This window comes from Erpetoichthys calabaricus, chromosome 4 (genome assembly GCF_900747795.2).
Source record: "Erpetoichthys calabaricus chromosome 4, fErpCal1.3, whole genome shotgun sequence".
NCBI classification, from domain to species: Eukaryota; Metazoa; Chordata; class Cladistia; order Polypteriformes; family Polypteridae; genus Erpetoichthys; species Erpetoichthys calabaricus.
Window position 1 is genome coordinate 223802388 of NC_041397.2, and position 15494 is coordinate 223817881.

A 15494-nucleotide genomic window follows, 5' to 3' on the forward strand; every position below is an offset into this window, starting at 1 on the left:
TAGTAGCGTCCAAAGGTGCACACATCCGTCATGTGAAGTTTAAACCCGGCCTTACTGGAGTACTGTTGTGTGGACCAAAAAGTCCAAATGACATAAGGTACTAAAAACATCATGAGTATTGCTTGGGAATAAATCTGTATTCTGCATCTACATTCTGTAGGATGAATCTCAAAGCTTGTTGTAAAATCAAATGGCTCTGTTCAGAAGATAACCCTCTCTCATGGACTTTCAGTTTAACCTCTTGACTATTTTATGTATTAAACTTTAGATTAAACTTAATCCATAAAGTATAGATATAATGTCTTGTATTGTTATTGCTGAAATAATATTGATGTGTGTTCCATAGCGAAAGCCTTAAGTGTAAATTGGATAAAAAACTGTTGATATCTTTCATCTCATTGGACATAAAGTGGTTTGTATGTATGTTAACAAGGTGATATACAGTAAATTGTACCTGTACAATAGATTGTAAGTTTGCTTTACATATACTGTATAAGTTTAATTGTAATTTCAGAATTAATTGCCGCATGTTGTTGTTATAGGTGATGCAAGATCTCAATCAGCAACTTTTTATGCAAGAGAATGAAATCTTTCACAAATCACAATCTTTTCAATTCCAGCCCTGTGATAGTGACATGGTATGTTTTTTTTTCTCCTCTTTTTACCAGTTTATCTTGCTTAGAAGTGTAATCTTACTGAGTATCAGGCTGATCCTCTTCTGTCAGAGCAGTGTCTGAAGAATTACACAGGCTGAATGTTCCAGTGTTTTTTCATTATTTGTAGCCCTTTGACAGATGGTTGCAAAAGATCAGATTTAGTAAACTGTGTCATCTCATGCTTTATTTCTATAAAGGGAATTCTGTGTAGCTTTCGTAAAAAGAAAGAGCTTATCAAAAGGAGACGGCAATATTGCTTTTTGTCCTTTACTAATACATTCGTGACTTTTTTGTTTAAACTTTAGCTAATGCAGTTATGAAATTAATGCAATTTATTATACAGATATAGTAGCTTGCCATCAGAATTATGTAATTGATTTTGCTAAAAGTAAACTTAAAATTAATATAATAAAAATTTTACAATATAAGTATAGAAATAAAATTGGCTTTTTGTTAAACTACATCTGTGCATGGCTTAATACTTGTTTGTGTATTGTGTAAATTAATAATGCTGTGTGATTTGCACTAATGTTGGAACTAATTCTACCTGTGGCCTTTTTTTTGTGTAACTTATCTGAAACCATACTTAAAATTCTTATTGTACTGATCTAAAGGTTCTTGATTCTGCTTTGTAACTCTTCGTTCATGATATTGCCTTTGCCACATTTATATAGTAATAGTTAAATTGTATTTATCCTTTCTTAACCAATGCAACAATTAATTTTTGTCGGAGTGTACCGCTTTCTCTAAATATAAATGGCTTTGCATTGATTTTAACTATGTTCTATATTTATTTTTTGTTCAATATCTGTTACTTGTTCAGAGTTTAAATGCTTTCCAGCTGATTGACATTGAGCCCACACCCGTGAGTGCTATGAGAATGACTTTGGCTGAGGTATAACATTAAGTAATATTTATTGGTGGCACTTCTTGTGGGAGGTGAGGGGATGGAGACTGTTCTGTTGGTGTCTTATGGGATAACTGATATGCATGCAGACAATGGTGGAAGCCAACTTGCTGGAACAAAATGTATAGAAAGTTGTATACAAATTTCAAATGCTATCATTTGCAAAGCCCCAGATTTATTTTGCTGTAACTGTTTTGTATGGTATTGTTCTCACTGTATTTATATGAAACTACTTTTTTGAAATGTTGTATTCATTAGTGTTTACTTCTTACTGGGGAAAAAATGTTCTTCACCCTTGCATCTTTCTGAATCATAGCTTAAATGCATAAACATGTTTCTGTACATGATTTCCTTCCAACATGACAGATGTTGTCTAAGGCAGTGCTTCATGAGATATGCAGAGGATGTTTAAACATAACTGACTTTGTGATTAGGTGTTAAAATGTTAGTTTATGTTTTGAAGGTGAAATTATATATGTTGCGTTGGGCTGGTGCCCTGCCCGGGATTTGTTTCCTGCCTTGCACCCGGTGTTGGCTGGGATTGGCTCCAGCAGTCCCCCGTGACCCTGTAGTTAGGATATAGCGGGTTGGATAATGGATGGTTGGGTGGAATTATATATGTACAGTAATTTCAGGGCAAAGTGTTGTCATTTTTTATTGAATTTTTGAGGAAAAATTTTCAGCTACACATGTACACTCACTTATAGTCTCCACACAACCTATGCCTTACTTGGTCTTAAGCGAAACCACCAACCTATCTTTAGCTGAAAAAGGTAAATAAACACACAAAACATCTGATTATACTATATTTGAGTTTACTGTTTGATTTTTGCACATACATAAACAGGGGCTTTATGCTTGTACCCTGTTCTTTATAATCTGTTCATTGCATCTCAGATGTTGCAGATGCAGACAAGCAAAGAATAGGCAAATTGTTGGCTTGGGGGTTTATTTTCATTGGAAATCAAACAGCAAAAGTCTGTTCCTAATAAAATGTTAGGCGAGTTTGTATTCTTGCTGAAAAATAAAAAGGCATCCATTCACAGCAGTGGTGTGCAAGCGGAAGGCACTCTCTGCTACAGAAAGAAGCCATTGTGAAGTCTCATGCTGCCATTGAACTCTATGTACTGTGTGCCTGACAGATTTCTTTAAGGTCCCTGTTTGAACTTGGGTCTCCAGAGACCATGGCAAAATGCCATAGTGTAAAGAAACGGGAATTGTTGTCATTTTACAGGGTAGGATGTTGAGTTTTAGGAGTGATTTGCCTTCCTTTTGCAACTTTAAAAAACAAAATCTTTTATGTATTTTTTTTCAAGCTTTGAATTTAAACATTTTCACTAAATGTAGTTACAGTATCTGTTAATGTGTGTAAAGAATCTGGAAACACTATTTCTTCCCTTTTTGGCACTCTGTCCAGATAAAGTATGTTTAAAGTCCTAATTGCATATCTCATTAAGTACATTTTTAATCATGGAGGAACTGAATTATGGTGCTGTTATAAATGTGGACTACAGTCATGGTGCATGTACTAAATGTAAAGTGAATTATAAGTTGTCATACATTTAAGGGTAACCATCTGGTTCTATGATTCTCAGAGGTTTTAATCTAAGAATGTTTTGTTAATTAATTTCTTCACCTGAATAAAAGTTGTGAAATTGAAGGCCTTTTCCTTCTCTCTTGCAATGTATCCATACTTGTCAATATTAATATTCTGTTTGGTGAGATGACAGTGATGGACACATCAGATTTACATTTGATGTCAGCATTTAGGTGATTAGCATTTTGATCTGTCAGAATGTCATTAAGAATTCTGGAACCAGAGAAGACCCTATGTGTATTTCTCCTTAGTTCAGTCTTGTGTACAGATCTGGGAATGCTGAACTTTTTCCACTGTTTTACATGTAGTATTCACACTTTGACTGTTAACCTTGAACCTTCACTGTTAATTAATGGGAATTAACGGGGTTATGGAAAAACAGCGGAAAAATAAGTATTAAGTACAAGTTTTCCTTTTCTATTATTTGTTGTAAGGCTTTTGATGTATGTTGTTCTATATAATTTTTGTATTATGTAAATGTCGTTATGTGTTGTGTTTTTATTATTATAGTGATTTTTAATTTTAATGTATATTGTGCAAGTTAAATGTCTTTTTTTTTTTTTTTTTACTTTCCAAAAAAGTGAAATTGACTTAATCATGCATTCTCTTCATCTCCACTGTATGACTTCATCCCCTTCAGTCCCGAGAGTATCAAAAAAAATAAAATAATAATTAATTGATTTGTTTACTTAATTTTCATTATCATAGTGAATTATTTTTCTTGGGGTTATCTGCAAAGATGAAGCATTCAGTTTTATTACATTATGCTTTCAAATCAGTCCTTCAGTTTCCAGGTCATGTTATGAACTTACTGTGCAGAAACTGAACGGCTGAATGCTTCCTTAACATTTTAGTTTCATTTTTGGTTATCTTGCTGTAACAAATAAATTATGCATTCTCTCTAATGTTTTAAACATAGATTTTAAAGATCACATAACACATTCTGGGCCAATATTCATAAAGTTTCTTAGAAAAACTCTTGAGACCCATGATAAAATAAACTGGTGTAAGATAAAAAGAAAATAATTTTTAAGCAAAGTAGAGTGCTGTTTAAAATGGCACTCAGTACAAGCTGGAGAGCTGAATTTGCATAAGTATTAAGCTATATAAACATAAATATGTCATAAATCGTACTGGAGATTTCTCATCAAATCTAAAATAACTGCCTACATTATCAAGGAGTTATGAGAAATGCTTATCTTTCCTAGATATTAAAGATTCTATACATTTGCACAGACATGACATGCTTTTAATTATAAATGCTAAACTATGCTATTAATCTCTTTATTTTCTGTTGCACTTTGCAAGTGTATAGTGTTTTTATACATTTTAAAACTGATAAATGATAAAAAATGAGATTATTTAGAAATAAATCTTTTGGTAAAGATATTTTCCATAAAAATTAAGCTTAAGAAAGGTGTCTTAATATTTAACAAAAAGGAAGACAAGGCAAAATTCTAATTCCAATTATTTAGCTGCTCATTTTTATCTGACATTAATCTTAAGGATAACATTCATGATCTCTTATGTAAGTGGTGATTGTGTGTCTTAGTTTCCAGCTATTTTTACATTTTGTGTGGTGGTTATATAGCTCTGAAAGTGCGCAGGAAACTATGCTTCTAAAGAGCAAACTCGTTAACTCAGATTTGAATATACTTTATTATTCACAATAAACAGTACACTTCAGTTCATACTCTCATGTATGTTAATCTATGTATGTTTTTGAAAATAGTTAAATGCAAACCATTTTTCCAGGGGCATAAACAAAAAATTTACATATAAGAACATGGAAAAAAATATGAAATTGCTGTTAATGTCTCAGATAACTGGAGGTTGCAGTTGCATTTTAAATTCTGAGTCATTATGCCATTAATTTTAGAGACTCCATCATATGCCTCACGAAGGACCATATATTTGCTTTTTCTGTTTTAATCATAACAAGAGTACAGTGCTTTATCCACATTTTATCTCAATACTACTTCATGTTACCTGAACACTTTTTCTTGGTCATAAATGATGATCATATAGCTTTGTCACACTTTTTCACCACTCTTAGTTTTATATTTAGCAACATCACTATCCTTAGGATCAAAATTTTATTCTTAGAGGCTTTATGATGTGGCCTAGATTCTATTTTGAAGAAGTATTTAGTTACAGCTGTGTATCTAGTTGCAATTGCCAAAGTGGTTTATGAATATTGATTATTAATAAAATACCTTAAAAATTAGTCAATGCAATAAATATTTTTGATTTAAACACGTTTGTCTTGTACTGCTGAATTATATACAGTTTTGTTTACATTTGATGTCAGACTAAAAACTAATACAGTGCAGACCTTATAAGCGTAGGTTCTTTGGCCTCAGTTTTTTATGTTATAGGTGAAAATTAATATAATCCTAGATTTAGATGAAAGAACTATTTGTTTGTTGAGACTTGGATTACTATATGCCTGTGTAAATTTTTTTCTTCCTGTCTGTTTCTTAAATTGAGTAGAGTCACCATTATGTTTTTTGTTGATTTATAGAGTCGGCAGTTAGAATCTGAGTCTGGAACAACTGAAGAGCACAGCTTGAACAAAGAAGCGAGAAAATGGGCAACAAGAGTAGCAAGAGAGCATAAAAACATCATTCATAATGAACGTGTAAGTTTCTGCATTTGGCTCAAAAACCTGTCCATCAGTACCCATGTACCTCACCTTTAGTCTCTTCAAATTTGGACTGAATTTCATTATTTAAGGGTATTGGGCAGGAATGTTCCTTGATGACATACCATACAGCTACACAATAAGAATGGACATAGCTACTCAGATATTCCCACTATAGGCCTTCATCAAAATATAACAAAAAAATTCACTCATACAAGAAAACCAAACATTCCATTTATTATGAAAAAATTGGTTAAATCTGTTTGACATTGCTTGTATAATAATAAATAAACTTTGGGTGAAGTTTTTTTCCAGTCAGGCTATATCACGCCATAAGTTTTCCTAAAAATATAATCGTTATTCCTCACATAATACCATTGTCTGGCTATCAGGACAGCCACATACTAATGTAAGCATTTTGTTATAGCAAAATCCTATGAAACTGAACTGATTCCAACCAAAACTCTTCTAGCAGCTTCCTAGGTTTTTAGCTTGTTTCTGTGATGCTTCCATTTTAATTATCACCATTCTGTTTCATTATCATTGCTTATATAACAATGAGGCATCAGTCGATTTAGAAAGTCTGTAGGTTGCCAGCAGAATCACTATAGTTATAAGGTTTTGGCACTACATTGTTAGATGCATGCTGCCATAGGGTCTACCTATATTGTTAAGCTTTTTGTGCTCTACTTTGTAGTTTTATTCTCTAGCTTTTATTAATATTTTCATTTAGCATAGACATCGTTAACATCTTGATTTTTTGAAATTAGCTTTATGTAAATGATGTGCTAAATAAATGAAAAAATCCTGAGATTTTTTTTGTTCTTTTGTGTTTCTCACACAAACTGTCAACTAATCAATGTCAGTTTTAATTTAGGAAAGACAAAAAGAAGTCACAGGTAACAAGAATTGATGAATTTGGGAGGTGCAAAGCAACAATCACATTGTTTTTTTAGCCAAAAACCCTTTGACTGGCAATACGATGTCTGCAGGTGTGCTGTCACAGTGCAAAATGCATCTTTGCCTACAGAATTTTTGGGGCACATTTTTCCCAATGCTTTCTCACAGACTCTTTAGTATTTCAGTGTAATTTCACCGATTAACAGTCTGTTCATGGGGAAAATAGTTATTAACAAGTCCATGCAAGTAGTAAAACACGATTATCATTGTCTTAATATTTGATATGACCTGACATGATTTGTTTCAGCTTGGAGAAAAAAAACACCAGAGTTACATGTAGAATAAATATCAGTAATATGCAGTTAACTCAGCACAATGTAACTTGGCAGACTGACTAGCAAGTTTGTAGGCATACAATACATAGTGTAATAGTTAGGAACTGCACCCTACTTCTGTGCTATTGCCCAATTACAGGAAAAAAAAAAGAAAAAGGGTTAAAGACGATTGCTTTGTATAGTCTTTATGAGGTGTGCCTGTACTGTATGCTTATATTTAATAAATACACAACCCCAGTTCCAGAAAAGTTAGGACATTATGGAAAACGATTACCGGTATAAGAACAAAACGGAGTGATTTGTAATTTTATTTTGATTTGTATTCAAGCAAAACAATGTAAAGACAAAGTATATTAATGTTTTACTAAAACAATTGTATTGTTTTTTTGAAGATATACATTTATTCTAAAATTGATGCCCACAACGTGTTCCAAAAAGAGTTGGGACAGGAGTAGTTTAGGACTAATAACAATGTGACGGTTATAGATATTGAGGTGATGTGAACCAGGGGATGTTAAACAGGCGAGGCAGTCATGTTATAGTATACTAGCAAAATACCCGCGCTTCGCAGCGGAGAAGTAGTGTGTTAAAGAGGTTATGTAAACATATATATACATATACACACATACATACACACACATATACACATACATACATAGTGCGTTGTAACACGGGCTGTGATTGTTACATGGGAGGGAGACGACAAATCACAGCTTCCCGCTTTCTAATCGGGCCTGTGATTGGTGCTTTGACGGATGCCCAGATCCCACAGTATTTCCCTTTAGGAGAGGCGTTAGGCAAGTGTAATTGAATAGCGGTGCTGCAAGTTTAGCTTTACAGTAATCCCTCCTCCATCATGGGGGTTGCGTTCCAGAGCAACCCGCGAAATAAGAAAATCCGCGAAGTTAGAAACCATATGTTTATATGGTTATTTTTATATTGTCATGCTTGGGTTACAGATTTGCGCAGAAACACAGGAGGTTGTAGAGAGACAGGAACGTTATTCAAACACTGCAAACAAACATTTGTCTCTTTTTCAAAAGTTTAAACTGCGCTCCATGACAAGACAGAGATGACAGTTCAGTCTCACAATTAAAAGAATGCAAACATATCTTCCTCTTCAAAGGAGTGCGTGTCAGGAGCACAGAATGTCACAGAGATAGAGAAAACAATCTCTATCAAACAAATCAATAGGGCTGTTTGGCTTTTAAGTATGCGAAGCACCGCGGCACAAAGCTGTTGAAGGCGGCAGCTCACACCCCCTCCGTCAGAGAGAGAGAGAGACAGTCAGTCAGTCAGTCAAAAATCAATACGTGCCCTTTGAGCTTTTAAGTATGCGAAGCACCGTGCAGCATGTCGTTTCAGGAAAGAGCTGCACAAAAGATAGCAACGTGAAGATAATCTTTCAGCATTTTTAGATGAGCGGTCCGTATCGTCTAGGTGTGCGAACAGCCCCCCTGCTCAATCCCCATACGTCAGGATCAGAGAAAGTCAGAGCAAGAGAGAGAGAAGAGTAAGCAATCTAGCTTCTCAGCCATCTGCCAATAGCGTCCCTTGTATGAAATCAACTGGGCAAACCAACTGAGGAAGCATGTACCAGAAATTAAAAGACCCATTGTCCGCAGAAATCCGCGAACCAGCAAAAAATCCGCGATATATATTTAAATATGCTTACATATAAAATCCGCGATGGAGTGAAGCCGCGAAAGGCGAAGCGCGATATAGCGAGGGATCACTGTACACCTGTTTTTAAGGCTTATTGACTGAAAGGGGCTTTCATGAAAAAAGTTAGGGCTTTGCTACAGGATACACCCTCCACAAGTTATGGAAGTAAAAATAAAGGTATATATTTCTGTTTTATTTAAACCTTTTAAGTTTGTATGCGGGCGGTATGGTGGCACAGTGAAAGGTGCCAGCTAGGAGACCCAGGTTCGCTTCCCTGCGTGGAGTTTGAATGTTCTCCCCGTGTCTGTCTGGGTTTCCTCCGGGTACTCCGGTTTCCTCCCACAGTCCAAAGACATGCAGGTTAGGTGCATTTGCGATTCTAAATTGTCCGTGGTGTGTGGGTGTGTGCGCCCTGTGGTGGGCTGGCACCTTGCCTGGGGTTTGTTTCCTGCCTTGTGCCCTGTGTTGGCAGGGATTGGCTCCTGTATTTAGGATATAGCGGGTTGAATAATGGATGGATGGACATTTGTATGCATAGCCCCATTTGCCCGTTTTCGTTTTTTTTTCTTAAGTAATATTTCAGCAAACCCGGAGCTTGTCAGTTCAAATCCTGGTACTGACACCACTGTGTGACCCTGAGGAAGTCACTTCACCTGCCTGTGCTGCAAAAAACAAAAGTAATGTAACAAATTGTACCTCAGATGTTGCAAGTTGCTGGAATAAAGGCATAAGTCAAATAGATAAATATGTATTATACACATAGGAACTATTCATTTACTTTCAGTTAAGTCATCTGCAGCAAACCTTTATAAATGAGGGTTTCTCCTTTTTAGATGGTGCATACTGTTTCTTCTTCATTGATGTTTTCTCTTGGAGAGCTTTTTTTCATTTCATTGAAAATTAAAGCAGCAGCTGCCAAAATATGTAGCTTTCTTATTAATTTTTCAACATTGTGTAAAATAACTTTATAAAGTAACATAAAAGGTTTAAATACTGGTTATCCTTTTACACTAAAATATTACTAAAGAGATACAAAAAAAGTAAAATGCATATGTTGTTTTTCTTTAAGGAGATTAAATATTACTGAAGAAAGAAAAAAAAACTAAAACAGCTAAATGGGGCTATGCATACGAACTTAAAAGGTTTAAATAAAACAGAAATATATACCTTTTATTTTTACTTCCTTAACTTGTGGAGGGTGTATCCTGTAGCAAAGCCCTAACTTTTTTCATGAAAGCCCGTTTCAGTCAATAAGTCTTAAAAAGAGGTGTAAAGATATTGACAATAAGCTACGCAAACCCACCAAACATGCAATCGTTTAAATCAAGGCGCGAGTCGAAAAACACCATCCCATACTATTAGTTAACGATTAACACATTTCTATATGTATTGTAAGCATACAATACAACTGATAATATGTTGTGCTTATTTATGTGGTGTACCGACATTTTTGCGCTTTTAACGGCTGAAATCTAACGTGGTTTGTGCCTTCAGAATGAAAACAGTTTGCATTTACCTTTTTAATAAAAGGCGAGCTTTTAAGCCTGAGAAATCACCCCGTAAATGCACACGTTTAATTGCACATGTGTTAATATGTATGCTAACACAGTATTAAAAGACACTCAACAATTAACGTCATTTACCTTCGTTCCCGCGTTTGACTCGTGCTGTAAGTCTCTTCCTTGTTTTCAGTTCACGTGATTACGTAGGAGGCGTGATGACGCGATACGTGACTCCGCCTCCTCCATTAGAGTATATGGACAAAAAACAGGTTCCAGTTATGACCATTACACGTAGAATTTCGAAATGAAACCTGCCTAACTTTTGTAAGTAAGCTGTAAGGAATGAGCTGCCAAATTTCAGCCTTCTACCTACACGGGAAGTTGAGAATTAGTGATGAGTGAGTCAGTCAGTCAGTCAGTCAGTGAGGGCTTTGCCTTTTATTAGTATAGATAAAGAGCCTACAAAAAAGGCCTGGTACTTAAAGATCAATGATGTGTTGAGGCTCACCAATTTGCCAACAGATATGTTAGCAAACAATTGAGCACTTTGACAACAACATTCCCCAAAGACAAATCTGAAGGATTTGGGGCATTTCATCCTCTACAGTGCATAATATAACTACATGTTTCAAGCAGTCTGGCACATAAAGGGCAAGAACGAAAACCACATCTGAATACGAAGAGTCTCTTGATAGCTCAGATGTCACTGTCTTAGAAAACCATCATACATATTTAACAGATATCACGAGATGGGCTCGGGAATACTTCAGTAAACCTTTGTCAGTCAATACCATTTGCTACTGCATCCATAGATGCAAGTTAAGGCTTTACTGTGCAAAGCAGGAGCCATATGTAAACACTATCCAGAAGCAATGCAACTTGTCTAGGCTTGGTCTCATCTGACATGGAAAGTAGCACAGTAGAATTGTGTTTTTGTGTAAACAGAGCATTCAGCTGCTACACTGGCTTGCAATGCAGTACTGACTTGTCTCTGATTTAGAATGTGTGGTAAAAAAAAAGTGTTTATACAACAATCGGATTGTACGGCTATAGCACAAACTGCTGCAATGTTACTGAGAGAGACAGGGTGGGGGCTGGGGAGGCTCTCGTGCTGCTGAGAGAGAGAGCCTGTGCGTGCAGCTGAGCAGGGAGCCTGGGTGTTTGTGTCAGTGTTATTCAATGTTTTTACATTAGTTTACTGTTACACTGTGCATTCTATGGTGTAATTAACTATATTTGTGCTTAAAAATCTTTAAAAAAATATATTTACATACAGTTCGTACGGTCTGGAACGGATTAATTGTATTTACATACAATCCAATGGGGGAAATTGCTTCGGTTCACGACCAAATCGGTTTACGACCAGAGGTTTGGAACGAATTATGGTCGTGAACCGAGGTTCCACTGTATATATAATATATACAAAATATGTATACAGTGCCCTCCATAATGTTTGGGACGGAGACACATTTTTCTTGATTTACCCCTCTGCTGCGAAGTTCACATTGCAGACATTAATCTAAGGGTATTTGCACACATTTTGGTCACGCCATGTAGAAATGACAACACTTTTTATACATGGTGTCCCCATTTCAGGGCACCATAATGTTTGGGACAATTGTTGTCACAGGTATTTGTGATTACTCAGATGTATTTCATTAGTACAGGCATAATATACCTAGACTTGCTTCTACACTTTGGAGTCCATAGTTGCCATTTTTCAACATCAGGACAACAGCTGAAGCCATTATAAGGCTGAAAAGAATAAAACCATTAGAGATATCTGTAAAACATTAGGATTCCAGACAGTTGAATTGAGGTAATGGTTTTAAGAAGAAAGAATGCACTAGTGAGCTCATTAATAGTGATGAGCGAACTCCACCATTTTTGTTTCACCTCGAGTTCAGAGAAATCATGGAAGTGTTTGCGAATATTGTCCAACTCTGCAAAATGCATTGAAGTCAATGGAGACGGACTAACTGAACTAGGTTTGACTGGATTATAATGGCACAATCATCTTGAAAGTGTCTCTGAAGGCTAGGGAAACATCTGCCAACTATACTGGGCCGATTATTGTGGCCATAAAGGTGGCCTGAGCTGTGCGGCAGCAGTGCCAACCACTGTACCACCTTGCCTCCATGAGATCAAAAAAGAACACAGTCAGAAACACACAAACTTATAGTTCATCAAAACAGCGGAAATGCCAAAATCGTAGTCAACTGTCAGAAAAAAATATGCAAGTCTTTTTATGTTGATTTATGTGAGAAACTTTTGCTTTGTGGGCTTTTTAGAAAACAGCCCGGCAGCAGCTCACTGCCCCCAACCCCCACACTGCTGCTGCTGCAGTATCGTACATGGCAATACATGCAGCAACAGACATTTTATGCTGATTTATGTGAATGTGAGAAACTATAGTTTTGTGTGCTTTTCAGAAAACTGAGTTTTTTGGAAAAATATTCAGCACTGGGAGAAAATGGAAAAAAAAAATCATCCCTTAAAGAGTTAAAGGAGGAAAATTGAAAGTGCCGTGTCATGATTGAAGCCACTGGCTTGTTCTGTTTTTTTGAAGTCATGAAGGCTCTCCAATCTGTCTGTGTTGATGCTTTCCACTTTTTCTTCTTCAAAAAGATAAAAACTTCTTGTAAATAATAATAAATCTTTCGTTATGATTATTTCATAGTCTCCTGTGCTTGGAGGGAGGGTGGGGGTTAATGTTAGGCTCTTTCAAGAGTTGTCATTCATGCCTAATTACGCATGCATAGGGCACGTGCCTCCTTCTGTTATATTGACATGGAACTGGAAGATCGAACTGCACATTTGGTTCAAACAGAGAACTTGTTATTTATGCTGTATATGTTACGTAAAAGTAAAATTTGAGAACCAACATTATATACTTATCTGTTAAGCTTCTTAAATTGAGTTCACCTACTATACCTAATATCAATGTGCCTTTATGGCTTTACATTGTATAGCATTTGTTTTTATGGAAAATGTAAGAAAATTGGTATGAATACTGACACTAGTTCGCCAGTTGCCTTAGCACCTTTGGTTTCCATGAAATCTGCATGTACTGTTTATATATGCATGAGTTTTCTCTGTTAACCCTGAGTTTCTTCCAGTATTCAAATCTGCAGTGTGTCAACCAGTAGTCTGGCGATTCTAACTGTGAGCGCGATTGTGTGCTCTTCGTAGTGCCAACCACTGCATGAACGTTCCTTTGTGAGATCACAGAAGAAAGAACATTAAGAGATGTGCAAGCTTTGTATCCAGTCTGTAATTAATGCAAATGATCAGCATTATATACCCGGGGGCAGTCCCATCCAGTGTTGGCTGTTACAGGTCTGGGGGATGTCCTCGCAAAGCATTGTGGGATTCTAAAAAAAAAAAAAAAGTTCTCCCAAACCTGCGGAATTATCAGTAAATAATTTGACAAACAAGGGCGGATGCAGCAAATTTGCTGCGAAGACCTCCTCCGCTGATGACAGCAGAATCCACACTATGATAAAGAAAAAGCCCCAAAAACCTGCCAGACAGATCAGAAACAGTCTTCATTAGGCAGATGTGTATGTATCAGAGACTACTATCCACAGAAGACTTCATGAATATAAATACAGAGGCCACAATTTAAGATGCAAACCACTAGTTAGCCACAAAAACAGGATGGCCAGATTATGGTTTGTGAAAAATTACTTAAAGAGAGCCTCCAGAATTCTGAAAAAAGGTCTTGTGGACAGACAAGACAAAGATGAACCTGTATCAAAGTGATGGAAAGAGCAAAGTGTGTAGACGAAAGGAACAGCCCATCATCTGTTTAAAATGGTGCAGGTGGTGTTATGTCTTGGGTATGTGTGGCTGCCACATGTACTGGCACACTTATCTTTAATGATGATGGCATTGCAGACGGTAGTTCCACAATGAATTCTGAGTTGTACAGAAGCATCTTATCTGCTTAAGATCCAGTAAATGCCTGCAAACTCAAGTATATTTAGCAAGTCTGATGTTTTTCTGCACCGGTATTAGTGGTTTGTATATTTCAATATAATTTCTTAATTACAGACTTTGGACGAATGTGAATCACTTTGTGCTGTTCCATCAGAGCAAAGTCGTGTTGAATTGGAGCAGAGAATTGAGGAAGCAAAAGAGAACATACGTAAAGCAGAGGTAAGCTCTACATTTATGTATACACTCACCGTTACCCATAACTGCATATTTGTAACTCTGTTTACTCTATAATAAATTGATAATTCACTTGTTTAGAAGTTAACTGTTAAATTAATCAGTTCATACCATCAGATTGGTAACAACAAGGACCAAAATAGACATTATCCCCACTGAGACACAAACAATGTGGACAATTTATAAATATTGGTGACTTGTCCTTACCAGAATCTGATGAACTCATAATTAAGATTTTAATTAGTGAAATCTTTCAGACTTACTAGCTGCAATGAGAACTAAAGCAAAATTATAACTTTTATTAGCTAACTGGACAGATTATTATTATTATTACAATATGCAAGCTTTCAAGGCAGCTCAGGCCCTTCAGGAAGGTTGCAGTACAAATACTGGAGTTCCCTGTGTTTATATGTACACTAGAAAAGAAACTAAACCTTTAAGTGGGTAATCTTCAATGTCAAAAATTAACAGACCTCTCCAGCCTGAGATTCATTTAGCAGGAGAGGAGAACAGTGTACTCATTTTAAAGTCACAGAGCTTATGGGAAACTTCAAGACAAAGAAGGATAGAAAAGAATGAGAAGTTAAACTTATGCTAAAATGTAACATACTACAACATATCTGGTCATAAAACTCATGTCTTCATGGTTTAAATAGAGACAAAGAGTTTTATGACCAGATATGTTGTAATATGTTACATTTAGCATCAGTTTAACTTCTCATTCTTTTCTATCCTTCTGTGTCTTGAAGTTGCCCATAAACTTTGTGACTTTAAAATGTGTAACAGTTCTCCTGTCCATAACATTCTATCTGTTAATTATGTAATACTTTTATTGGGTGTAAAATTATCTCATGTAAATGAGAAAAGAAAAAGATTGATTTTGAAGAATTCTTCAAAATGATGTCAGCAGGTATAAACAAAAAGCATATCTTTAAACAACCCCAGAAAATCCTTCCAGAATTTATTTATATCCGAGTATACCACTCTTAAAGGTAACATCTAAACGGATTAATTAATTTTATTAATTTTTCCACTATGAATTAATATAAATGTTTCAAATTTTCAAAATATTTTTTAATCATAATAAACCTCATTTACAGAATAAACTTCAT

General features: G+C 35.7%; 1 protein-coding gene across 2 annotated transcripts in view; it reads left to right on the forward strand.

Moving 5' to 3' along the window:
- The window catches only part of LOC114650607 (F-BAR and double SH3 domains protein 2-like), a 280162-nt gene that overhangs the window by 225185 nt on the left and 39483 nt on the right, over positions 1-15494 (forward strand). Inside the window, exons 10-13 of one of the 2 annotated variants that reach the window (XM_028800358.2) lie at positions 543-638; positions 1480-1551; positions 5685-5801; positions 14263-14367. In XM_028800358.2, coding sequence (XP_028656191.1) covers positions 543-638; positions 1480-1551; positions 5685-5801; positions 14263-14367 — 390 coding nt within the window. The remainder of the gene's footprint in view (positions 1-542; positions 639-1479; positions 1552-5684; positions 5802-14262; positions 14368-15494) is intronic. The other variant, XM_028800359.2, reaches the window with a different exon arrangement.